Raw genomic sequence first — 26660 nt, 5'->3', positions numbered from 1 at the left:
TTTGAACATGCATCAGATTACAATTGAATGCATCACATAATCGGTTCACAGTTCCACATGTCCAAAAGGGGTAGGAAGAACCAAAGTTTATTAAATCCTACCCCTCCATCTGGTACTTTTACAATCAGTAACTGTTACATTTGTTCACTTCCTGCTTTCCTAATATAAAGTTGTTTTTTTTATTTTATTTTTGTCACGTACGAGGTGATATGACCATACAAGGACATAATCGATACCATAGTAACTGTCAAGTTTTTTGGTATTTGTATCTTTAATGCGCTTTATCAACTCACGTCGTCAGTGGCAAAAGTTAGGACACCCCTTGGTAAGTGGTTAGCTTTTAAAACGTCAGTGGAAATATTGAAAAATGTGCAGTAATTGTACAAGAGTAATGTCAAAACATGATGCAAAAAAGGTTTTACTGTAAAATTTTTATTTTTATTTTTATTTTTATTTTTATTTTTATTTTTATTTTTATTTTTATTTTTATTTTTATTTTTATTTTTATTTTTATTTTTATTTTTATTTTTATTTTTATTTGTCACGTACCGAAGTACAAGGTGATAAAAAATAAACACTACTAGGGCTGCACCTCAGAATTATTTTGACATGGAGTCTTGTTTAGACCCTCGGCGGAACAAATCAATAGGAACCAAACAGGAACTGGTCGTGGTTTGGTGTGCAACATATTAAATTGGAGGCAAAAGTGATCCCGGTTTTCCAAAGTAGAGTATGTAAACTAGAGTATGTGAATATCGAGCTTACATCGGCTTTCAAATCGGAAATTGCTGAGCAGGTCTTATACGGTTATTGGACTCTTATTGTGGAGAATTCTTGGAGCAGTCACCAAAACATCCACGGTGCTGAGAAGCCTTGATAGAATGTGACGTGGTCGGAGCAGAATTGATCTGTTTGGCAATTTTTTTTTTTTTTACGGAAAGATTTCTGCTCCTGAACGCAGGCAGGCTGCATCATAAGCAGACATCTACAAGCAGCTTCCTTATTCAGTTCATCTTTATTCAAATCCCATATTTTTGCACAGAGCCTCGTACTATTGACCGCCTGAGCCCCTCGGTGGCGGCTTACCGCTTGTACACACGGGCTGGAAAACAGCCTGGAGCAAACACGCTCGCACGTAATTCTGTTTACCAATATCCTCAATTGATTTCATGCTGGGGAGCCGGGACCACTAAGTCATGTAAAGTATAAAACCTCTCATAGATACTTTAGATACTGTCCGATCAGCTGATGTCACTGACCCCCCCCCCCTCTGATGTCATGTTTTAGGGTCAACCACTTGCACTACTATCCTGAAAGGTACGAAGATGATGCTGAATTGGTTGGCGATGAAGACGGAGACTACGCCTACGATGATTATCACAGTGATAACAGGTCCATCGCATACTCAAACGCACGCACGCACGCCGGCATCATGGTGGCTCTCGTGATAAATTCAGTCTCCAAAACCGTCGTCTCAGGATGAAAATGTCCTCACCAAGCTCGTGTGCCTGCTCAAAGTCAAATACCTATTATTATTATTATTATTATTATTATTATGGTCATTATTGTGTTTTCAAAGTAATGATTCAGATGGATGCTCTAAAGAGTGTAATCTCCCAGAAAAATGATTTCACGTTGTGTATCGGAGCCTATACTTGCTGGAAAGGCTTCAGTCAATTGACACATGGAATCATATTTCTTCCCCTGCAGATAGCGCCATCAAACCAAGGGAAATCTATAAGCATGCAGAGTTACGAATGCTACCGTATAGCATAGGCTATAGCATAGTAGGCTGTAGCATAGGCTATAGCATAGGCGATAGCATAGGCCAGTGATTCCCAAAGTGTGGGCTGCGGCCCCCTGGTGGGCCGTGGTGGTACTGCATGTGGGCCATGCGAGGTCATTAAAAATATGATTCATTTTTGCAGATATGATTTTTTTACATTATTTTTATTGTAAAATATTTATTGCACAATTAAAAAAATATATTTTTAGGCTTAAGTAATACACTTTTGAGTCTTATTGACCTGTATTGTTATTGACCTGAATCTTAATAATAATATATATATAAATAATAATAAATAATAATAAAATATTATATATAAATAATAATAAATAAATTATATATATAATAAAATATTATATATAAATAATATGAACACTAATTAATAAATAATAATAAATTATTATTATTATTATTATTATTAAGTGTTCTGAGAACGCAGCATTTCGTCAGATTTCTACAAAATAATTTTGTTTGTCACTCACATCCCTCCTCTGTTTTTCTATGAATGTATCAGACTGAAGAGGAAATCCAACAGCTCTCCATCCCCTCGCCCAAAGAAAAAAAAGAAGAAGAAATCCAGCCGCAGGAGAAGTAGGTGAGTGTTCTCCACCTCGTAAAGGATCTTCTTCTATTTATTTTTTTCTGCAAGGATCTCCTATTGTACATTATTTAAGTAGTTTGTCATAGGTGAAATGTTCGTTGTTATTGTTATTCCTTACTGATGATAAAAATGTATTAATATTGATTGATGATTTCATCCTGGATATTGGACAAAATACGTATACAAAAGCCTGATAGTATCATGGTTTTATTGAGTAGCTATGATATGAAGTGAAATTGCATACTGGAAAATGATTTGCGGTGGAGGTCATTACTGGTTCTGCCTCACAGATCATACCGACTAAGTACAGCTACTTAGTCAGTGCGCTAGCAGGCTCACCAGTTATCATCAAATTTATTTCTTCTAAACTTGAGAAGCCGAAAACCTACCACTTCCACACAGAATGGGAGGATAACTTATTTTCACTTCATCATGTCGGACACGCTACGGCTGACTTCATGCAGTGTTAAGGTAATGTGATGTAAGTTAAAGTCTCAATGTTTCGTGTCAATACTGCTGCCTAGTGAATATGTTTTGGCGAATAATAGACCGTAGTCTACCACAAAGCGGCTTAATTTGTTTGTTTTTGACAAAAATGCTATCTAGTGAGGGAGCGATAATAAAACCGTGATTTGCAAGGGATGACTGTACAGTATGTACAGTATGTACAGTATATACAGTATATACAGCGTATTGCCAAGGAGTCATCAGATCAAAGGCAAGCTTCAGACACAAATATTGACTAAATTCTAACCAAGGTTTGATGCCGCTGTGAGGCTGACTACACTACTTTTGTCTCCATCTTTAGATTTGGCAGTTCATCACCCACTCGCAGAGAGAAGAAGAAAAAAAGTGGCAAGAAACACAAACGTGACAGGTGTGTATGTGTGTATGTGTGTGTGTGTGTGTGTGTGTGTGTGTGTGAGTGACTGATGTTCAGGGATGAAGTCTGGCTTGTACTAATCCCCAGTATAGAGTTACTGACTTTACGTCGACGTTTATCACTAATCACTACCATTATTTTCACCTTTCATGCTTTGCCATATGTTGCTTTCGCTTTCACTTTCACTCTAGAAGAGAAAGATGCTCAGCAGGGAAGGAATGAAAGAAAAGAAATTGAAGGACAGGAAGAAAAATGGAAGATGAAAAAGGAGAAAATACAGGGAGGTGCAGGATAATAGGAAGGAAAGAAAGGCAGAAAAGGACGAGAAAGTAAAGGTCAGATGGTGAAAGCAAAGAAGGAGAGTCGCGTCAACGACAGGTAAGAAGGCAGGAGTGAAAATGTGCTTAAAACTTCATCAAACCGTCATGATTGCTTCGATCGCTCCCCCCGCTCGCTTCTCATGCAATGGACTATTCCGTTTTACTGCGCATGTGCGGACTGATACCGGAAGACAGTAGTAAAACAAACTTGCTAGCATAGTTGGTTGGAAAACGAAGGCGAAGGAGAAGTCGAAATGAAGAAAAACACAATAGGAAAACGTTTTTTTTTTAAATCAAAAACTGGTTTTGACAGTAATGTAACACAAGGACAGCAGCAGCAGTGACGTTTTTCATCACAAAGGTGAAAAGCATATATAAGAAAAGTAATAAGACCAGCGTAGCTACTGTGAAAGATGGAGGACACTCGCTAACATTTTAAGGCTGTTTTGCTGCATCCGACAAGTCTTTAATCTGTACGGGCTACAATGACATCTCAAGATTTACCAAGCTTGGTCTCAGTCACAAGTCATGGGTCCCCCAATAGGACCCAAAAAAGTGGACTGTTGTGACGGGGCCATCTTTAAACCGTGATTGAGGGCCCATTGAACATTTATGCTAACATGCAGTCTGTACAGAGCTGGAAGATTTTGCTGTTGAGTTGAGCCAAAATACCTCAAAAGGTTGTGCAACAAATCATCATTTTTGTCCAGGCTGGTTCTCTTGAACCCCAATTCAGCAAAGACTGATTTTCATCTCTTCATTTTTAGTAGTTTTCATTTTTTTTTTTTAAAATTCCACCAGGTAAGTCTGAGAGGGAAAAAACTATTCTGTTCATGGTGTGTATCATAAGGAATTGAACCGATTCTACTGTAGAATGCCCCTTATTATTGGCTGAATGCGCCGCTTTTCGAAGCAGGCCTGAAAAGGGAGCCGATCCCCACGTTGCCAAACACAATGACACCCTCGTTCCCCACTTGTCATCGATCCCGCTTCTTCTTCAATCCCTTTTGTCCCCTCTTCTGTCCCTTGAGCCTAAAAACACCACAGCCGCTCTGCAATGCAGGTGTTGACGCATGAATAATGTATAGCTGACACACACACGCGGACCGCATGAAGGGTTCCACCCCAGAAACAGCCTCCCTTGTTGCTTTTTATCCTTTTAGGTTCTTCATAAGGACGTGAAGGGATGGGCGGAAAATGACTTATATGGCGGCTTGTTTGTCACAAACACTTTTGGAGCTGTGTGTTAGGGGAACACACTTCCTCCGTTTATGCAGCCGGTACGCGATTCCCGCGATTTGTTCAGTGACATAAACAGTAATGACTTCTGGAGGAACACCTCGTTTTCAGTCGCTCCCAGTCGGTTCCCTGGTTGACAGTCAATCAGCCCACTTCCGCTGTACACCGTCGGTAAGAATCGGCAGGGGAGACGTGGGAGTCCTCTGTCAAATGGCAACAAACTCCCACGGCTCTGTCTCTCTCATCTCCATGGAAACCGCACTGAAGCTGAGAGTGATGGGAAACGACTCAATATGTGTTAACAGTAGGGATGCTCCCATCAGGGTTTTATGCTGCTGTATTAAATTGAGGTTTTTTTAACGTTCTACCAGCTTCAGTGGGATGTGTTGGTAGTTAAGTTCCACACAGCAAACATTATGTTTTTGTTTTGGCACTCCACTGTGAAGGAAAGTGGGAGGAGCACGAAGGATGCATGGAGTGCTGCCGACTGCGATCGTTCTAGCTGGCATTGAAAGGCGTTTATCGGCATATACCGATCACATGATTTTCATCAGCTGTTACCGATCATTGGCCGATAAAGCGGCGCATCCGCTGTTGACAGGTATTGGTGACTGAACTGACATACTGTCCATCACTTTATTGATACCGATATCGTTAGGCTTCGTCTACTGGGATGCTGCAATATACGTTTTGGAAAAAGTGCCAAAATGACGCAAAGTGACTCTTGAGTGATTTTTCTTGAGGTGTGATCTTACATTACTAGTATTCAAGCCTTACAGATTGTAAACCCTGTAGCCATTTTACAGGAATAAAGTCAAAATATTACATGTAAAAAGTTGATCTCAAGTTAATCTAATGAGACAAAGTTGGAATATTTGTACAATGAAAAAATAAAAAGAACAGCAAAGTGGGGAAAAAAAGAGTGGCCCTTGCATCATTTGTCACTGGAAAAAGTTAGGACACCCCTGATGTCAAGTACACAGCCTGGTTAGAAATATCCATCTTCTGTGGCGTATACTCCATGAATAATTCAGTTCAAGCAGCTGTCATGTAATCATTATTTTTGCCTCCACAGGTCTGCATCCGGCTCCAGCAAAAAGCGCAGGTACAGGTATGTGTGTGAAAACAGAATATACAGTACAGTAACTATAAATAAACGGGAGGGGGAGGTCAGAGATTTGAGAATAAAGTCATAAATTGACGAGAAAGAAAGTCATCAATTTACAGGAATAAATAATTATTATGATAGGAATAATTTGGAGAAAAAAACTCACCTCTTTCTGCGATGTAAATTGCAAAAAAAAAAAAAAGTATTTCGAGAATGAAGTCCGAACATTCATTCATTCGTTCATTTTCTACCGCTTATCCTCACAAGGGTCGCGGGGGGTGCTGGAGCCTATCCCAGCAGTCTTAGTCTCACGCTTATACTCCATTGCAAAAAAAACAAATAATAATGTGGTTCTTTTCGAAGTAAAAATTACAAAAAATAATCATGTTTTGATCCAATATCCTAGACATGTGTGGACTAAAAACATCATGTATATATAAGCATAAGAGTAAAAGGAATATCTTTTTTTCAGGTCAGGAAGCCCGAAGGACAAGCACAAAGACAAGAGCAAACCGAAAAAGAGGTGAGACACACATCATCCCTGCAAGATGTCTCCTAGCATCTGCCATGCTAATGTGAAGCTGCCAGGCTATCTATATTTATATGCCCATGCATGTCATTGGAGATTATGGCCATACTGCACATTTTATCGCTATCCCAATTTCAGCGAACAAAGCAAATATGAGACAAACAGTAAATGAATTTGGTCCCATTTCATACATTTTGATCGGTATTTCACGTCCTTTTTTTTGTCAAATTCAGCCCCCCCAGCATGTTAAAGGGAGTAAATCACCAATTGCTTCTTTTCCGGCTATGCAGTCCTGACCTACTTTAAATAGCACCAGACGGATGACTGAGTTATCGGCGATGTACGCATACATTACAAATTACTCGGTATTTGTGCATGTGTGTGTGTGTGTCCGTTTGTGGCCGTGCGTTTAGCTCCCCCGCCGAGACCCCCAGAAGGAGCATACAGCGCCAGGGCAGCTGCTGCAGCAGCCGCAGCGCCTCCCTCACATCCACACGGAGCACCTCCAAGTCTCCCAGCAGGTACGTTCAAGAAAACTCGCACGTACTCTATGCATTATTTTACTCCCCGTTGTCTCACCATTTTGTACTTCATTGATGAGCGCTCCTCGGGGGAACATTGGGATGAAAATGGAGCTCCTTGGCGTATCTTATTATCGCCCCCTTTAATTGCTGACATTCATATCATAATACCCATTGTACGTCACGCTGTTAAGACAGTTGTGTTATCGAAATGACAGCCGATTTCATGAAAATGACAACTTGATGAGATGTGTTTGAGCCAAAAATGCAATTTCTACACCGTAATCCAAACCGTAATAAGGTTAGTTCAAATTGACTTCAGAAAATGTTGAAAACCTTGATAACACAATTCATTCATTTTCTACCGCTTATCCTCACGAGGGTCGCGGGGGGTGCTGGAGCCTATCCCAGCTGTCTTCAGACGAGAATCTAGTCGCTGGATGTGTGGTTTACACAAGCAAATAACAAAGATTGGCACTTAGGTTCTGTAGCGAAACGAACGGCGGGAGTGAACCCTCCTGTTAGTTATTGAGTCTCTTTGTTCTAGTGGGGAGAGGCGGGGCGCGAGCGAGTGTGTACAGAGTGTGCAAAGTGTATTCATTCATTCGTGGGTGCTGGAGCCTATCCCAGCTGTCTTCAAGCGACAGGCGAGGTACACCCTGGACTGGTGTCCAGCCAATCACAGGGCACATATAGACAAACAACCATTCACACTCACATTCATACCTTTGGACAATTTGGAGTCGCTAATTTAACCTAGCATGTTTTTGGAATGTGGTAGGAAACCGGAGTACCCGGAGAAAACCCACACATACACAGGGAGAACATACAAACTCCACACAGAGATGGCCGAGGGTGGAATTGATGATAAGACAATTCAATTGACAATATTATTATTCATTTTAATAAATTTTTCATTATGATCTCATGACTGTATGTCGCTGTATACTTGATACTGCAAGTCCTTATGTCGGCCATCTTGGCCAGTAGGTATGATGTAACAACTCCCACAAACGGGGGATTTATTGCTTTCATTTGAGCTCCGAAACCCATCCCCCCCGCCCCCCGGACTTCATCCTGGACTACAACTAGCCAAAGCGTATCTTTACTGCTTTATTCTGCATACTTGTGGGCGGACAATTGGAGTTCTGGGAGCAATGTTCCTGTGCTGGTGACAGTAATCTCCGTGCCTCTGTTCCCTCAGACTGAACTCCAAACACAGGAAAGATGGAAAGAAGGCAGCGTCTCCGTCCTCCGGCCCCAACAGCCCCGCAGCTTGGCCCAACGGCGACCCCACCCAGCGCAGTCATAACGGCAAAGCCGGCAGACTCAACAACACTGAGGGCAATAAGGTGCAAGATGTATGTCATCTTCTCTATTCTGCTGTGCTAAGCCCCACCCCCCCCCCCCCCCAACCTACCCACTAAAATGTGAAAGCTAGTCCTTCATAGGTTACAGGGCACATTTTCTATCACCGTCCTTGTTTCTGATGCATAGCAGACCTGCTGCTTTCTTTCTGGCTTTCTTTGACTTCTCTGACATCTTGTTCATTGTTCTTGTTTGGTGGCAACAGAGAAGAAGGTTCTGGGTTGTGTGTGTGTGTGTGTGTGTGTTCCGCATAGATCTTCAGCCTTAGCGTACTTTCCTCACGTGCACAATGCAGCCCCCCAGACCCAGTGTGATACCAGAATAATGAGCACAGCTTTATGAGGTCCGAGGTATGACCACGTCAAACGTCAGTGTGTTTTCCAAAACAATGAAAAGTTCAAAGCTAAACATGAATTAGATTGCATAGACCTAAGAGCTAAGAGCTTCCTGTTCTTTTACGTTCTCCTATTACCTAACTAATGGGTCATCTCAGAGGTTTCCATACGAGCCTGTAGCTTACATGCTGCTGGAGGACTAGTCCATATAGTCCACATACCCTAAATGCTCCAATTAACGCCCCCATTCAGTTAGCCACCAAATCATTATTCAGTCTCTTTGTCCTAGTGGGGAGAGGCGGGGCACGAGCGAGTGTGTACAGAGTGTGCAAAGTGTATTCATTCATTCATTCATTTTCTACCGCTTATCCTCATGAGGGTCGCGGGGGGTGCTGGAGCCTATCCCAGCTGTCTTCGGGCGAGAGGCGGGGTACAGCCAATCACAGGGCACATATAGACAAACAACCATTCACACTCACATTCATACCTATGGACAATTTGGAGTCGCCAATTAACCTAGCATGTTTTTGGAATGTGGGAGGAAACTGGAGAAAACCCACGCACGAAAACTCCACACAGAGATGGCCGAGGGTGGAATTGAACCTGGGTCTCCTAGCTGTGAGTCCTGCGCGCTAACCGCTCGGCAGCCATAAAGTGTATTCATACCTATGGACAATTTGGAGTGGCAAATTTAATTCAGCATGTTTTTGGAATGTGGGAGGAAACCGGAGAAAACCCACGCATGAAAACTCCACACAGAGATGGCCGAGGGTGGAATTGAACCCGGGTCTCCTAGCTGTGAGGCCTGCACGCTAACCGCTTGAACACCGTGCAGTTGCAAAGTATATTACCGGGTAATTTTCTTTTTTTGGGTCAATTTTCCGACAACATAAGTGGATCAGAAATATTGGGATTATTGTTATTAGCAAACTTTAATTAACTTAACAAATGAACCTACTCCTGATGAATGAATCATTCCTATTTGAGGTTGTGGCTATAATTGGAGCGTTTACGGTCGTCGTTAGTCGCCACTAACTGATCAGGACACAAGAAAACACAACTTAAGCTGTTATGTTTGATTGAAAGGTAGAATAAGTACAAACATGGAATAGTTTTCCCAGGATGAATACAAGCAAAGCCCCCCAGTGGACACAAAAGCCCTTTCTAACTCAATCTGGGGAGGCGACTGTTTTGTTCTTGTGTGTGTCTTATGAGGCCTCATCTGCTCTCTCTCTCTCTCTCTCTCTCTTGCTTCTACCATTCATTATTCCCCCTTTCCCCTCTAATCCATCCAAATGATATTTCACAATGAATAAATGCCCCAATGTCTCTGTCTTGTTCACATAAAAAGCACTCAAATGCTTTGGAGCTGGACCAGCTAGGTTAACTGGGTATGTGGAATCGTTTCTTCTTGTCAATACCGTTGTCTTTCTGTTAAACACAAGCTTTGCTCAGTGATAGATCCTCCTCTCCTCCAGGCGCACGACAGCTCCGTCTAAGCCACTGGAGTTCATGAATTACGCTCCTCCTGACTGCTTTAACGTGCCAGTTTGCATGCTGCCTCCAGGGGGCGGTATCCTCTCTGCGATTGACTCGAATGTCTCTAATCCAAGCAATTTGGGAGGCGGTAGTTTTTTTTGTTTTTTTTTTTTTTGAGGTGTGGCGAAGGCACGTTTTGACTGCCGCTGAACATTTCAAGCAGCATCTTTCCATCTGAGCAGGCGCTAACCTCCAACAGGAGGAGACGTGTGAACGTTTGTGGGTCATCTTAAGTTTGAGCATCTTAACTTTGGTGCTGCAGCTGCAAATGTTCGTTTTTTTTTTTATGGTTAGGTTCAAGTCTGTGTTGTTTGGGTCTGTCTCTTCTCAAAACAATCCGGGATGCTTCCCATGCAAAAGCAGAGTGGGGGTTTGCACCAACCGGCTTGCCTGGTAAACGAAGCGATGGAGCACAAGTATCTGTTTCAGTATTCTTTGACATGCTTTGTCGGGGGAGGGGGGTGATGTACATTTTCATTTTGTAAATTATTGTTCCCCTTACGGTATTACAGACCTCTCAGGGCTCGTTTACTGATTGCATCATTAACAGTTGCATCATTAAGTAGGAGGTCACAAAAGACTCCACAGAGGCTTTTGTGACCTCTTGAAAGAGTCGTCGCTGCACTCCTGGGGTCATTTTGGTTGGCTTTTTCTGTGAAGGTTCACCACCATTTGTGGGTAACGGCTCTCCCTGTGGTTGGCTGGGGTCCCAAAGCTTTAGAAATGGGTTTAAAATCTTTTCCACTTTAATAGATCTCAATTAATCTCATTTAATATAATTTAAGTGTGACAAACGTGCAAAAAACGTCCTCTATTGGCCAGAGAAGCTGTCCTATCTAGTCTTTAAGCATGAACGGATAAGCAGTGCAACGTCTTCTCCTTGCGATGGATTCAATGCCCCTGGGAAAGAAAGAATACATACTGTTTAACGTATGTCAGGGTTGATTCTCACCCGTCTTGACAAAAAGTGGCACCCAATCAGAAGGGAAGCATCCCGGATGTTGACACCCCCCCCCACACACACACACACGTGAGCGAGACAGGCTCAAACCGACCGTGTCCTCAACTCCTTCGTTTGTCGACTCAAGACCATGTGGGACGATTCACACTTCAATGAACATGATTTTGTATTTTAAAGGGACCCAAGCCATTTTTGAACACGAGTTCCCTTGTCGCATGATCAGTTCAAACGCTTTGCTCTTATTTCACGGCTTCAGCGTTGGTCAGTGAACGCCACACAATGACCTACCAAAGGAGCTGACATCATCAAGTGTTAGCGTTAGCGGTAGCAGTAGCAGGCCAAAAATATGACTGGGGTCCCTTTCAAATGTGCCGACTCTCTGTAGTTCATCTTAGCAGTGACTGCCCCCCCCCCCCCCCCTTCGACACTCTACCCCCCCCTTCCTCATTTTTGTCTGTGAATCACAACGCACTCTTGTTGCCGTGACATTTTTTTTTCTCCCCACCGCATGCCCCCCCCTCCTGTCACGTCTAGCTACTCTACATGGATGTCCACTAATATGACAATAAAGTACTGTACAGTATATCCATTCACCTCCACCCCCCCCCCCCCCCCCTCTGTTTGGATACAAACATGGCTGCATTGGTACAAGCGAAAAAGACAAATCATGTCGTTTCGAGATCCATCCTAATTTTCCATCTGGATTACATACAGGATCTATATATTTTACATTTCTTTCCATTTTGCTTTTGGGTTTGTTTATTTCTCCTTAGTGTCTGGACAAACTATGTAGCCTGATACTAAAAGAGGTCATTGTCTTTTTCCCATATCGCTGCGGAGAACATTCCCTTCTCCTTTCTTTCTTTCCTTTTTTTGTTGATCTTGCATACGTGTCACTGATTGAAACGGAAGGTAGGTAACGCTTTGCCTCCGCACGTGATCTTTATGCCGATGAGAATGTGACAACGCACCTTAGCCTGAGTGACGTCAGTGTCTCTCTCTCTCTCTCTCTCTCTCTCTATCTCTCTCTGTTGTGGTCTTAAACAAGTTAATGTACTTCATCAATTATGATTTGACTCTGAAGATTTAATTACGTTACTGACTTAGCTTTTGGGGTTTTGTTTTCCTGCGCCTCCAATTCATTCCGAAATATCCCGCTCAACCTTCCTGGTTCATTTCTCTATCTGCATTTGTATATTTTTTTTTTTCTGTTTTGATATAGAATGCCTTCCTGTTTGTCCAGCATCTCTTTGTTTGTCGATGACTTAGTACATCCGTCCTATGATTTACAACAGACTGATTTTCATGATAGTTCCAAGCAGCTGTCATCAAGTTTTCTTATTATATCGCTTTTTTGTGTTTTTGCCTGGAGGACAGGGGTCCTTCTTACTTTTGCGGCCATTATGACCACCTGCACATTTCTACCAGATCCAATACAAGAGCTGCTAACCGAGACTTAGAAATATCTGGTTTTGATACTCGGATAAGGCCCGGGTTACTATGCTGCATCCAATAATGAAAGGGATTAATCCATCTATTAGATTCAGCCACAATGAACGATAACGCACGATGATGATGATGACATGGACGACAAAGCCCAACACGAGCTGATGCTTTCCACTAGCACGGGAAAGAGATGTGCAACTATGCATCTTCAGCTCCTTTCCTTCTTTCCTTTCCTGCGTTTGTGACGCCACCCGCAGGTCGTTCTCCATACAAACAAAGCACTCAGCCAGCATGGACTTCATTCTCTATTATTACGCATATATATATCATGCTTCGATAAATACATTATTATCAACTTCAAGTGAATATTTGTTTTATTGCAAAAAAATATATTTTTTGAGGGTGTGTGAGGGTTTTTCCCCTACAATAAAAAAATTTATTATGATTAATACATATTGGAATAAAAATATGCAAATGTGCGAGGTTGCAAATGCTGGGTTTTTTTGTGTAAAAATGCGGGGATCCACGATACAGTCATCCCTCATTTATCGCGGTTCATTGTTTCCAGACTCGACCGTGATAAGTGAAGTGAATTTCCACCAAGTATTCATAAATCCTATTATTTTCACATATAGCGCATGTAAAAACCACCCTTAAAGCGACCTTACACTCCTATTAACCAATATAGTCCAGTAGACATAATAAGAGAAAATAAGACAAAACTTGTTCTGGTGTGTCAGGGGACAGGAAGTGACGTCGAGGGTCCTGAGTTGAGTTTTCACCAAAACCTGCGATAAAAGACTTTATCTCATCCGGCGATGGAGACTGGTGCTTGTGTGTCTCACCAAACTGTATCAGTAACATCGCTGACACCTAGTGATCAGTGTGCAATACCACATGTTACAATGTCTTTGAACACATCGTCTGAATGCCTTATATTTATATTTTCTGTACTTCCTGCGGCAGGCATTAATGTAACATTACGGACACCTAGTCATTATATAATGTACCACGTTTTTGAATGTGTCTTCTGAACACGTTAAAATGGAATTTTTGTTTATTTTGTCGCTGTTATGCAAAAAATACGTAGAGTTTATATAAATATTCATTGATTTTTGACTAACAATCGACGTATTCAAGCACAAATGAACGGATATGTTTTGGAAAAACCAACGCAAAATTGGAACACCTCGGAGAATATTCTTTTGGTACAGCCTTTGCACTGGATGTAATGACAATGTGTAAGTGGTCGTAATGTTAGCCTGCTTGGTGAGTTTAATGCATGAGAGGCTAACCATTGGGGTTCATGATGTCCTTTGGAGAGCTATTCTATTGCCTGCGGACGCGGCGTGTTACTCGGTCACCTACACGTGATGTCTATGATGCTGGCGTTGGTCTTGAGATGATTTTCCATTATCCTTTTAAAAGAGCGGTGGTCTTGAAAAGTTAAAGTCAAAAGAAAAGGATACTTGGCCATTTCGGTCGGCAGTGCCTGGTGTTATGTGGCGGAAGCTCCACTGAGATATTTTAACAACAATGCTAATCATTCACGTGAGCACAGACCGCCGTAGCCGGTCTCAACGATAAAAAGCAGCGCTAAACGATGCTCCGGAAGGTGACTGGTCCCAGAGGAAGTACTCTGTGCGAGGGGAGGGGGTCCCTTGCACATGGCGGTTTTCCTCTTTGTTGTCACTTCTTTTCCATTGATTTCCATGCACTGTGTCATGACTCACTGACAGGAAGGGTTTTGTGTCTTTTTCTCTTGCATTTTGTGACTCTAATGATGCACTTATGTTGCCCCACTTTTCCCTTTTCTTCATACCTTACCTACTAAAGGAGGGAATACCACTTTATTGGTAAGTGGATGTTAACCAAAAGGGAGTTAAACAAGAATAACCATGAAAAAAAAAAACAGTAGAAGAAAAACGGGTCGCTGTTCACATCTCAGCACTTGTCTTCAGGGAAAAAAAAAAAAAAGTAATCCAGAAAGAGAAAAATTGAGTAGCAGATGATTTTTTTTCTTTTTTTTTTTCTGATTCGACTGATTGAATAATTGTGATCTTTATTTCGTTCCCTCCATTTCTGTGATGTTCCGTCCAGTTGTCTTCGTTTTGTTTCATTTCTTTGAACTCATTCAAATGAAAGAAGTCCTCTTTTTCTACTCTCCACTATCTGTAGCTCTTTACTTTCTGCCTCTGTTCTATGATTTGGTTCATTTATTTTGCTATTTTTCCCCCCCTATTTTCCTTCTCCTCTCAGTTTGGTTTTGTTGTTTTGTTTTTGCAGTTATGATTTTCTTCAACTCATTATGGTTTTGCATGCCAAGTATTGCATGCGCTGCACCATAGAGGACTATCTATCTATTACCTTTAAGCCTTTTGGACAAAACTTAGATCTTTTTCTTTCTCATGTTACCTTCTTTTGGTGCCGTAGCGCTCACTCGCACGGTTGAACACATTCTAATGCTCCTTTTCTCCTTTTTTTTGTCTTCTTTTTTTCTTTGTTGGTCATCATTTTCTTTTACAGAAGCTCCGCCCGTTGGCCGCCGGCTCAGCCAGCATCCAGTCGGCTTTGCTGAGAGAGCAGAAGCTCCACGGCGCCCCCGGCAGGAGCCAAGCCGCGCAGACGTGGGACGCGGGCGATGTCGGGAGTGCGGATGGCAAGAGCGCGGTTGTCGTCGGTCACAGGACGGGGAGAAGACAGAGCCAGCGAGACCGGAACCGGAGCTCCCGCTCTCCTGCTCACAGCAGTGACTCGGGACATTCCCAACGCAACCACACGCACAGAGGGAAGACCCGGCATCAGAGAAAGTAAGAAGAACCTCCATCAGTATTTACAATTTATGTATTACACAATACTCCTCGTGGGATGGAATGATGATGATGTGAAGCCACCTTTGATGATGGACTCGGCGTCTCCCTCAGGATAAAAAGCAGCCACTCCTCCAAGCGTCACCGCCGCTCCGGTCGAGGTCAGGCACACCACCGCAGCCCGTCGGCATCTTCGGGCCGCCACTCGTCCGGGAGAAAGAAGGAGGCGTCACGAAGCAAACAGAACGCGAGACATCGCAGCAGCTCCTGGAGCAGCGAGCACTCCTCCTGTGCCCACCGGGACCGGGGCCCCAGCAAGACCAAGTCTCCTCACGCCAGACTGAACGCCTCCAGGTGAGCACGCCCCTCACGGAGATTCCGCTTGCGTCGCCCGCTCTGAACCAAGTCCCGCCCGCCTCGCAGAGAGAGGGACAGCCAGAACCGTTGCGACAGCGACGCCGACAGCCGGGCCCGACGCCGCTCTCGGAGTTATTCGCCCATTCGCAAACGGAGGAGAGATTCGCCCAGTTTCATGGAGGCTCGCAGGATCACCAGGTCAGATCAATAACCTCTTTAGGGCTTGAACTCGGAGCGCTTGACTGAGTGCTCTCCATTGTTGACTGCAGTATACCTGCATATAGTACCTGTATGTAGTACAGTAGTATTTTTTTCCCCATTTTTGCTGTTGCTTTAAAAAAAAAATGTCACATTTAGTTGCATTCCGGGCCGCAAATAGCCCCGAGGCCGCACTTTGGATACCTCTGGGTTAGTCACGTTTATTTCATGTTTGAATTATCTCACAACAGACAAAATAGTTCCTAACATAAGCTACATGATGCACACCAACTCGAAGCTAAAACTCAACCCTGAACCACGACGTCACTTCCTGTCCGCCCCCCCCCCACTCAGGACCCTGGCACACATTTCCCCCTTCTGTCTTATATCTGTCTGAAATGGCTTATTTTCCCTCATTATCTTGACTATATTGGGTAATCGGAGTGTAAAGGTGAGTGTAGGGGTGTTATATCATGTCTAGAAGGCTCTTGTGATGTTAAAAAACAGATTTCGAAGATCGTACACAGGTTTTCCAGGCTACAAAAATATTCCATATATGAATAAGGAATCCTACCGTGTGGAAATTCACTTTCACACTGTGGAACTTACTTGCATTGGCTTGCAAATGATGATTATTAATTATGTTTTTTTTTATTATTCAATTGTTTGTTTGGCGTCAAATAAGCTTGCCACCCTTAGAAATGACAAAGGTGAAATGTGCTGTCATCTTTCGCTCCAGCTCTTTAAGGTTCTGACGGCAAGACAACAGGATGCGGCTGAGCTGGCTGCAGCCTGGTTACCGTGGTAACAGTTGCCAGGCGCTAGGACCCTGCCAGTATGACTCCTGATGCTTGACTGAGCAGTAAAACACCCCCCGAGAGTAAAGCAGACTCTGTTCCTGTCTCTCCTCCTCCGATCCTCCTCCACATCCTTCCTGAAATTCACAGCGACTCTCAAGCTCCGCCCACTCGCTAATGTAACAGCCGGGCGCTATCAAGGCTCTTTCAGCGGACACAAGGCTAGGCTTGTGACTTGTAGTGTGCCTTGATAGCGTCCATCACTAACCACACTGTTCTTATCTGCGGGTGAGATGTTCCTTTGGGTGCTAACGGCTAATGACCTCACAGGAAGTGCTTCCAGAGTGGCTAATTAACACGGCAGTCCATGCGCTTAAACTAACTGCATTCTCTGGTCTTTTTTTTAACCCACTTACAGTATCGCCGTCCTGATTATAGCCTTAACAATGACCTTGACCTCACGCAGATGTTGACCACTGACCGTCTGTCCCCCCCCTCCCCCCAGCGCTCGGAAACGCCCCATCCCCTACTACCGGCCCAGCCCGTCATCGTCCAGCTACGACAGCAGTCCCTCGCGCTCCAGCCGCAGCCGCAGTCGCAGCTACAGCAGCTACAGTCGCAGTCGCAGCAGGAGCCGCAGCAGAAGCAGGAGTCGGAGTCGCAGTCGGAGCTGGAGCCGCAGTCGCAGTCACAGCTGGAGTCGGAGCAGGAGTCGCTCTCGAAGCCACCACAGCTACTCCAGCCGCAGCAGTTACGACAGCCCCGGCTTCTGACGGACAAGACTACAGTCGGGTTTGTGATGCATTTAATGTGCGCCCCAAAGCCCCTTCCATCCTAGACCGGAGTCTCTCTGCTGCGGTCTGGTAGAACAGAGATCATACGTTGGCGGTCTCTCACTCGCTCCTTAAATACCAGACCAACACGACTTATGGTCATTTTAATATTTGGACAATGCTTATCTTTTAGCTGGAACTGACATAAGAACAATTGACAAATCAAATACTTTCATATTTGACCCAAAATTAAGGCCTTTTTCAAATGTATACTTAAAGTTCAATTCCACTGTACTGCCAATATACTGTATGCTAGGCTACCTGGAAAATTACACGAGTGTAACATCCGATAATTCATAATTTTTTAACAACCAATTGACTTCCGGAGCCCAATCTACTCTAATATTTCCAACTTTCCATTTTATTACAAATGTTGATCTGAAATCGGAGGAGAATGTCAACATCAAGCAAGCAGAGTGAGCGAACCACGCATCAAAAATAGACATGCCGTGCTTGTGGCGCCACGTATACGTACGACGTCGGGATGTAACGCACCACCATTCCCTGGGGGTCCCGGAGTGTGACACCCCCCACCATGAAAATTTTCATTGTCTTCAAGTCTCTTCCAGCTAAAAGATATAGTCCGACGTATGACGAGTCTTTAACTGTGCACAATAGTCCAGGATCTGACCGAGCCCTTTGAACAAAGCTCGCCGTTTGTCGGCACTTTTATTTATTTCTTCCACAAAGCAACCAAAAGATATAAATATGTATTATATATTCATCAACAGTAGGTGCTGTGAAAAAAAAGACACATCATAAATAACACAAAGACCTTGACTTCCTGGAAGCAATGAGATTCATGTAAGTATAAGAGGACTCAACAGGAAGCAGAAGGTGGAAAAAATACGTTTTTATGCTAAAAAAAAATGGCATTGTATAGGTTTGAGTGTATAGATGGCTTTGTAAACTATGCACTGTATTTAGGCATTTAGTTCCAAGAGTCGCGGTGACGACGCATGATGCATCAAAAACGACGCGGAGCTGCCAGGGTGCGTTCAGGCTTCTCACGTTTGAACCGATGTTCCAATGACTTCAAAAAATGTGTTCAAAAATGACAAGAAAATGTACAGGATACAGTAGATCCCCGCATGTTCGATATTCGGCGGTTTTTGTTTTTAAAGAAAAATGTTTTTGGATCTGGAAATAAGCCGCAATTTTTGATAATGTTTTTTCATCAAGCGTTAAGATTTCGCACTTTGTTTGGTGGTTCTTAAACATACCGTAGTGCTGCATGCGTTGCAAAAGTGAATGCAACTATGAAAATATACGGTATGATGATAAGTCGGGTGTAGATCACGTAGACGCGGCCTTCTCTGACCCGCTAGCCTCCATCAGGCTAAAGCAGGGGTGGGCAAACTACGGCCCGGGGGCCACATCCGGCCCGCCAAGTCTTTGAATACGGCCCGCCCAATCTTTCTAAAGTATTTCATTTAAACTCAACATACAACCTGGCATCATGGCCTGAGACAACCTTTTGATGGTTTTATCAATTTCGTTTTTTGACATGGTCTGTTGTTTACAAAGTGCTCCTGAAAAAAGGGACACAAGCACATTATTATTAGATTATTATTAGATTATTATAATTATTATATTAATGCTAATTATTATATTAATTATATATAATATTATTGTTATATTTGCATATTTTACATAATAATAATATAATAATTATTATTTAATTGTATTGTAATTACTATAATATTTTATTATTTTTTAAATATTTAAATATAAATATAAAATAATAAATAATAATAGCAGATTGCATGACAATTTTACAGATTACAATAATACCAGGTGGACTGTTACGTGCCCCCCCCGTAAATTTGGTCATATCAATATCGGCCCGCGAGTCAAAAAGTTTGCCCACCCCTGGGCTAAAGGCTGCACCGTGATTCCCGATTCCATCCGTTCGTCGATCATCTTCCATGACCGTGTCTAAAACCGACATTTTTATGAGCGTCTCAAGTACTCACCATTCAACGATTGGTCCCGGACCCTAACCCCCACCCCACAAAAGCGGGGATCTACTGTATTTAATACAAAGTATAAAAGTATACAAAGTATAAAAATAACCCTTTTAGTTTGGAATATGATCTTAGTTTTCAACATCAGTCTTTGTTTTGTTTGGTTCGGAGGACCGAACCACAAGTGGGAATGCAGCGTTTAAGGCAGGGGTCCCCAACCGGCGGGCCGGGGACCGGTACGGGTACGGTGGCGTGTTTGCTACCGGGCCGCACAGAAATAATAATAGTAATTTATTAACGACTGACTGTCTCCCATCACACCTAGATGGGACCGTCTCGTCTCAACCAAACGAGCTCTCAGGCCTCCCACTGATTCAGCGGGTGAGTTATATTTTATTTTTTATATTTGCTGTATTTTTCTGACCCAAATCACACCGGTCCGTGGTGAGAAAAAGGGTTGGGGACCCCTGGTTTACGGTACGCCCGCCGTCCTCGTCCACACGCAGATGAATTAGTCAAAAACTGTCACATGTTACCTGAACTCCGGTACAGGAAAACCTACTGCAAAATTCTCCATGCACATGTTTTTATTTATTTATTTTGTGAATGCACTGTATTATTTATTTATTGATATATTTATTTATGTATCGGTCTATTTATTATCAGCTATTTATTATTTCTTATATCGCGTCACAAGTCATTCCATGTCGCTGTGTACCCTACCGTCCATGTTGAATGGAGGCTGGGTGAACATTTCTCTCTTGTATCGTAACCATGGGTACGGAAGCGAACCCTCACTCCTGACTGTCGTTTAATGTGAGGAGAGAATATGGACTCAAACGTTGCGGGGAAAGCGTGCACAAAGCCAGGCCAAATACTACAAAAGGTACTGAAGAAAAATACTGAAAATATCTGACATATTGGAGGATCGTCTCCAGACCAACACAGTCAGGGTGCGCCTCAAGTCTTCCTAACACGTATGTCATCATGTCCCAGCTTAGATATGCACCAGGATCCATCCACCCCCCCCCCCCCCCCCCCCTCCAAACCTGTCCATTTACTCCAAATATGGCACTGCCCCCTTTGGTCCACCGGGTCCTTCTTTGTCGTGTACACGTTAATATTCCTGACAATAAACTGAAAGAAATGGGCAAAAGACATCCACTTCCTGTTTTTCTCTGTTGATGATAACTGACCACCGTGTTGAAGGAAAGCTATTATGGCGGCGTAAACAAACCCCGGACGATATCTTACAAAAATGTCGGATGTTAACTGAAAAATGCTATACATATAGCATTTTGTGTAAAAAAGTATATACGTGATCCCTCACATCCTTTGAATGAATATATATAAATATATATAAAATAATCAGTTTAATTTATATATTAATAATATATAATAAGTTATATATAATAATAATAAGTTAAAAAATATATATAAATAAATACAAATATATATATATATATATATATATATATATATATAGCATTTTGTGTAAAAAAGTATATATGTGATCCCTCACATCCTTTGATTTTTATACCTTACATAATGGTTTTCTTTCACAAAATCAATCATTTCATATATATATAAATTTAAAATATATATATAAATACAAATATATATATTGCATTTTGTGTAAAAAAGTATATACGTGATCTTTCACATCCTTTGATTTTTATACCTTATATAACTGTTTTCTTTTGCAAAAAAATATATATTTAAAAATATATAAAAATATATTAAAAAAAATATATATATATCGCATTTTGTGTAAAAAAAATATACATAGTATATACATGATCCCTCACATCCTTTGATTTTTATGTCTTATATAACAGTTTTCTTTTGAAAAATCAATAATTTGAAATATATATATATATATATATATATATATATATATATATATATATATATATATATATATATATATATATATATACGTATTCCATGCCTTCCATGCATACTGTACATTATGCTCACAATTTGGCAACGCACCACTGGGCACATCTAATCTTGGGGCTTCACTCGATCACACTTTTTCAGAATACAGTGGTGCCTTGGTTAACATTCGCCCTGGTTAGCACATTTTTCAGTATAAGGTATAAAAATGAAAGGATGTGAGGGGTCACGTTTATACTTTTTTTTTTTACACAAAATGCCTTATATATATATGTGTGTGTATATATATATATATATATATATATATATATATATATATATATATATATATATATAGCATTTTGTGCTTTAAAAAAAAAGTCCCAATATGCATGGAAGGCCGCCATGCAAAGTTCTTTATGATGTTATGTAATGTAATGTAATCCAACCCCTGTCAGACTTCCCAGCAGCCTTCTGGATTGTTCTCCTGGATGTTTGGGCCATCCACAAAGGAGGGAGGGGCGGGTGATGTGCGGAGGGAGGTTTAACAGCTCACCGGTCAGCTGTCATCGGGGAGGGCCTTCCTGTCGGATTCCATTGCAGTGCGAGTCGTCTGCTCCAAATAGATGTTCCCGTAGCTTCCATGAGCGTGTGTGCGGGGGGGGGGGGGGGTGTCGCTGTATAAATAAAAGGCGGGCTGCGTGTCGGGGGGGGGGACATTCTCAGAGAGACCAAAGGCCACCGGCAGCTCTCTTCTCCACCACAACACCCACCATGGCAGAGAGACGTATCCCTTTCACCATGCTCCGCACCCCGAGCTGGGACCCCTTCCGCGACTGGAACCCGACCAGCCGCATCTTCGACCAGACCTTCGGGATGCCCGCCACCGTGGAGGACTTCCCCACCACCCACTGGCCGGGCTACATGCGGCCTTCCATGCTTCCCGCGGAGATGGCCGCCATGATGCCCCACACGCCCATCATGTACCCGGGCGCCGTCATGGCCCAGCAGGCTCGCGCCCTGTCCCGCCAGATGAGCAGCGGCGTTTCGGAGATCAAGCAGACCCAAGACAACTGGAAGGTGTCTCTGGACGTCAATCACTTCTCACCTGAGGAGCTGGTAGTCAAGACCAAGGATGGCGTCGTGGAAATTACTGGTGAGGCCTCACTTCCTGTTTGGACTTCTAATGTTTGTGTACTTGGGTTCGGGTTCATGTTGGGGTTAGAGGTTAAGATAAGGGTTTGCATTGGGGTTAGGCTTAGAGATTTTAGTCTAGAGTCCAGACACGATCCTTATGACGGAAAGGTGTTGTCGCCATGGTTACATAAGAACTTGGAACAATGCAGTGCTGTTTTCCAGTGTGCTGCTGGTGGGTGTGGGCTTCTCGGATGAAAGCCTGCCAAAAAGAGGAACATGTGGGGGTAGGCTGGAGTTCTCGGTCGCTGATATCACCGATAGAATGTTTTCACCATTTTTTAATCACATCCTCTGGGGGTTGGCATACTTTGAAAAGAACAGCCGGTTCTCTTTCGGGACGTGGCCCCTCACTGCCAGCACATAGTTTGGGCCAGATAACGATGAGCAAAGCTCAGGGGTTCAACTTCAGGGCGGGTTGCAACCATCCGTGGTCTTATGTCACAGCTAACGAAACCAATCTGCTTTCATGGTCGCCTGTCAGCTTTAGTTTTTGGACAAACATGACATGACGATGCTTAAGTCGGTATCTCACATGCTGGACTGACGGCCTTTATCTGCCCGTTACCACAACAAACATTCCATAACGACGCATCTCGGGACCTGAGGAGCTTACGGAGTATAATAGTGTTTGCTGAGGATCCCCATGGGAATGCTATGACTCTGCTATGGAAAGATGTGCCAGATGAAAATAGCTCTGCAGCTAAAATAGCACCAATGCTGGTGAAACGTGCATTCCTATCTTCATCCGATGGATGAGAAGACGCTTTTAGTACGTGACGTGACGTGACGTGACGCCTGCGTGTGGAAACGTTTTAAACATCCGTACATTTTAGCAGCTTATTTGTTGTACACGGTTTACAAAGTACTACATGACAAAAGTGCTCTGTCACAATCTCAATTCAATTCCTTATTACGGCCACTAGATGTCGACAAAAAGACACCCAGCATTTTTTTCATTTAAAGGCAGCACATAGTAAGTGCAACTTATACTGCAGAAAACACAGTATTTCCCAGTCACAGAATACGTTTGTATTTTTTTTTCTCTCTCATCCGCAGGCAAGCATGAAGAGCGTAAGGACGAACACGGCTTTGTATCCCGATGCTTCACCAGGAAATACACGTAAGTATTTCATTTCAAGGTTTCGTCATGCTTGGAGGGAAAAGGATTATACTAAATACATTATACGTATATGAAGAAATAAAATTCAAGTAATTTGTTTATATATATATATATATATATATAGCATTTTGTGTAAAAAAAAAGAAGTATAAGTATATACGTGATCCTGCCCTTCTTTGATTTTTATACCTTATATAACAGCTTTCTTTTGCAAAATCAATAATTTCAAATATATATTTTTAAAATATATATATTTTTTATATATATCATTTTGTGTAAAAAAAGTATATATGTGATCCCTCACATCCTTTGATTTTTTAAATATATAAAATTATATATAATTAAATATATTATTTATAAAATATTAATATTAGATTATATTAAATATATTAAAATAAATAAATTTATATATATATATAAATTTATATATATATAAATGTATATATATATCATTTTGTGTAAAAAAATACATGATCCCTCACATCCTTTGATTTTTTATATATAAAATAATTTAATATATTATTTATAAAATATTAATATTAGATTATATTAAATATATTAAAATATATATATTATTATATATATAATATATATTACAATATATTTTATAATATAATATAAATATATTAATATTTATAATATAATAATATTATATTGAATATATTAAAAATAAATAAATTTGAAAATATATATACATATGTAGCATTTTGTGTTAAAAACAAGTGTATACGTGATCCCTCACATCCTTTGATTTTTATACCTTATATAATAGTTTTCTTTTGCAAAATCAATCATTTGAAATATATATATATTTAAAAAATAAAACAACAATATGTATCCATTAAATAAATTTCTTAATTTCTTCCCAAATTATCTTACTTTTTTTTCAAGCGTCATTGCTTTAGTAGAAGAAGAAATGCAGGCCTTAAATGAAGCCCTATTTCCTGTAGTTGGCTCGCTATAAAAAGCCATCCTCTATCCACTTCCTGTGGCTTTGCTGCTCTCTAGCGGCCACGCTGATAACTAACCAGCATCTTTAATAGTTGCAGTGACCCTTTGGGCTTCCCCGGCCTTTAATGGCGCATTTATCTCTCTGTGCAGCCTCCCCCCGAGCGCCAACGTGGAGAAGGTGACCTCCTCCTTGTCACCTGACGGCGTGCTGACGGTGGAGGCCCCTCTCGCCAAGCCGGCCATCGAGGCCGCAGAGACCTCCATACCCGTCGTCACTGCGGACAGCAAAAGTGGGGCGGTGAAGAAATAGGAGGCTCACGCGCAAATCCACGCATGCCAATAGGTTTTTTTTAACGGCAACAAAGAGCTGAGCAGAGAGCACCTTGTTTTATGTCTGTTGATGTTCTACCGAGCACACGCTGCCCCGCCTTTCTACGCCTGACTTCCAAAAAGCAGACCGAGCCTGATGGATGTCTGCAAATAGACTTCTTTCATCCTGATTTAGGAAAGAGAAAGTAACAAAGCAAGAATAAAGATGCAGTGACCTACCCAGTCTCTATTTTTACCTCCTTTATTCGACCATTTTTAGCTTCTTATTGAAAAGCTTATATCGTTCTGTTTGTCCCTTTAGGTTGAGCTCCAGGATCTGCTTTGTTGTTATTCAGTGAGCTGGGATAGGCTCCAGCTCACCCACACCCTGGTATTCTGACCTGTATTGTCTCATCATTGAGCATCATACAACAGGGTTCCCAAAGTGCGGACCGGGGGCCATTTGTAGAAATAAAATGAAACAGCAAAAGAGCACAATGTAGAAAGTTGAAATGTTCATACTAATAACTTGTCTTAAAATATACAGTATATGACGTTTTTTAAATTACTTTTTAAACTATATTTACTGTAATCAAAGGTTGCAAGGGGGCCATATTTAATATGTTTTATATTTTTTAATACCTTTAAATATATTTTATAATATAATATAAATTTATTAATATTCATTTCTATATTTAAAAAATATTTTATATATTTTCAATATACAAAAAATATTTTTAAATGATGAATTATTCATGGTGGGATACATAAACGATTCACACAGCGTCACGTGATAGGTTTGTAGCTCGCGTGACAAAGTGTTTCACTTTTTTTGCCTTAGTTCCTGTTTTGATACTCTTATTTTGTACTTTTTCCTGTTTGGCCTCTGCTGTTTTCTGCCTGCTTCACGTCGCTCGCGTGACAAAGTGTTTCACTTTTATGCCTTACTTCCTGTTTTGATACTCTTATTTTGTACTTGTTCCTGTTTGGCCTCTGCTGTTTTCTGCCTGCTTCACGTGCTCGCGTGACAGCGTGTTTCACTTTTATGCCTTAGTTCCTGTTTTGATACTCTTATTTTGTACTTTTTCCTGTTTTGCCTCTGCTGTTTTCTGCTCGCTTTACGTCGTAGCTCCAACGCACCTGTCGCCCATTGATGTTTTGATTGTTTAGATGATCCTTCGGCGTCTGTCGATTATTGGGGCATTGCTGCTCCTGTTTACGTTTATTTCTGTTCATAATCGGGTCCCTGTCTATGATATCATAAATACTTTTGACCTACTTTTGGGGGTCGTCACCACCTAGCCAAGACGTAACAAATAGAGATTGGAGTTCAAACAACAATAAGGTAACTGGATGGGCAGCTGACGATTTAGTCTTTATCAATCAGTTAATCAGTTAACCCGTCATGTGCTCTGCTTTTTCTCATCAGACTAAAGAACCTGATAAAAGACACAGAAACACTACAGTACACGGAGTACCTCCAAAGAAGACTGGCAAGTACTACTGTAAATACTTACACCACGACTGTCATGGCGGTTCATGTCAATGTACACCATTTCCGGGACTACGATGTCTTTTAAAGTGGCTTTATGTCATTCATACATTCC

General features: G+C 41.8%; 2 protein-coding genes across 3 annotated transcripts in view; both read left to right on the top strand.

Annotated features, from left to right (window-relative positions):
* Positions 1-19437, top strand: part of srrm3 (serine/arginine repetitive matrix 3) — a 53288-nt gene extending 33851 nt beyond the window's left edge. The window contains exons 4-14 of one of the 2 annotated variants that reach the window (XM_058087774.2): positions 1288-1392; positions 2301-2381; positions 3196-3264; positions 5905-5940; positions 6410-6460; positions 6880-6987; positions 8192-8339; positions 15163-15446; positions 15561-15800; positions 15870-16001; positions 17304-19437. In XM_058087774.2, the coding sequence (XP_057943757.2) occupies positions 1288-1392; positions 2301-2381; positions 3196-3264; positions 5905-5940; positions 6410-6460; positions 6880-6987; positions 8192-8339; positions 15163-15446; positions 15561-15800; positions 15870-16001; positions 17304-17571 (1522 nt within the window). In that variant the 3' untranslated portion in view covers positions 17572-19437. Of the gene's footprint in view, positions 1-1287; positions 1393-2300; positions 2382-3195; positions 3265-5904; positions 5941-6409; positions 6461-6879; positions 6988-8191; positions 8349-15162; positions 15447-15560; positions 15801-15869; positions 16002-17303 lie in introns of both variants that reach the window. The other variant, XM_058087773.2, reaches the window with a different exon arrangement.
* A 2734-nt stretch (positions 19438-22171) lies between these two features.
* On the top strand, positions 22172-25292 carry hspb1 (heat shock protein, alpha-crystallin-related, 1). Its single transcript, XM_058087788.2, has 3 exons — positions 22172-22632; positions 23730-23793; positions 24895-25292. Exons 1-3 carry the CDS (start codon positions 22251-22253, stop codon positions 25052-25054), a joined length of 606 nt encoding a protein of 201 aa, XP_057943771.2. The 5' UTR covers positions 22172-22250; the 3' UTR covers positions 25055-25292.
* Positions 25293-26660: the final 1368 nt, after the last annotated feature.

Source organism: Doryrhamphus excisus, linkage group LG21 (assembly GCF_037039965.1).
Source record: "Doryrhamphus excisus strain RoL-2023G ecotype Guam linkage group LG21, RoL_Dexc_Guam_v1.1, whole genome shotgun sequence".
In the NCBI taxonomy this organism is placed as follows: Eukaryota; Metazoa; Chordata; class Actinopteri; order Syngnathiformes; family Syngnathidae; genus Doryrhamphus; species Doryrhamphus excisus.
Note: the sequence above shows the minus strand (reverse complement) of the source record. Positions and strands in the feature narration are given on the sequence as shown.

Coding starts and splice junctions, on each gene's coding strand:
- hspb1 (XM_058087788.2), top strand. CDS start 22,251: ATGGCAGAGAGACGTATCCCTTTCACCATGCTCCGCACCCCGAGCTGG. Junction 22,633..23,729: donor TGGCGTCGTGGAAATTACTG/GTGAGGCCTCAC, acceptor TCTCATCCGCAG/GCAAGCATGAAGAGCGTAAG. Junction 23,794..24,894: donor TGCTTCACCAGGAAATACAC/GTAAGTATTTCA, acceptor CTCTCTGTGCAG/CCTCCCCCCGAGCGCCAACG.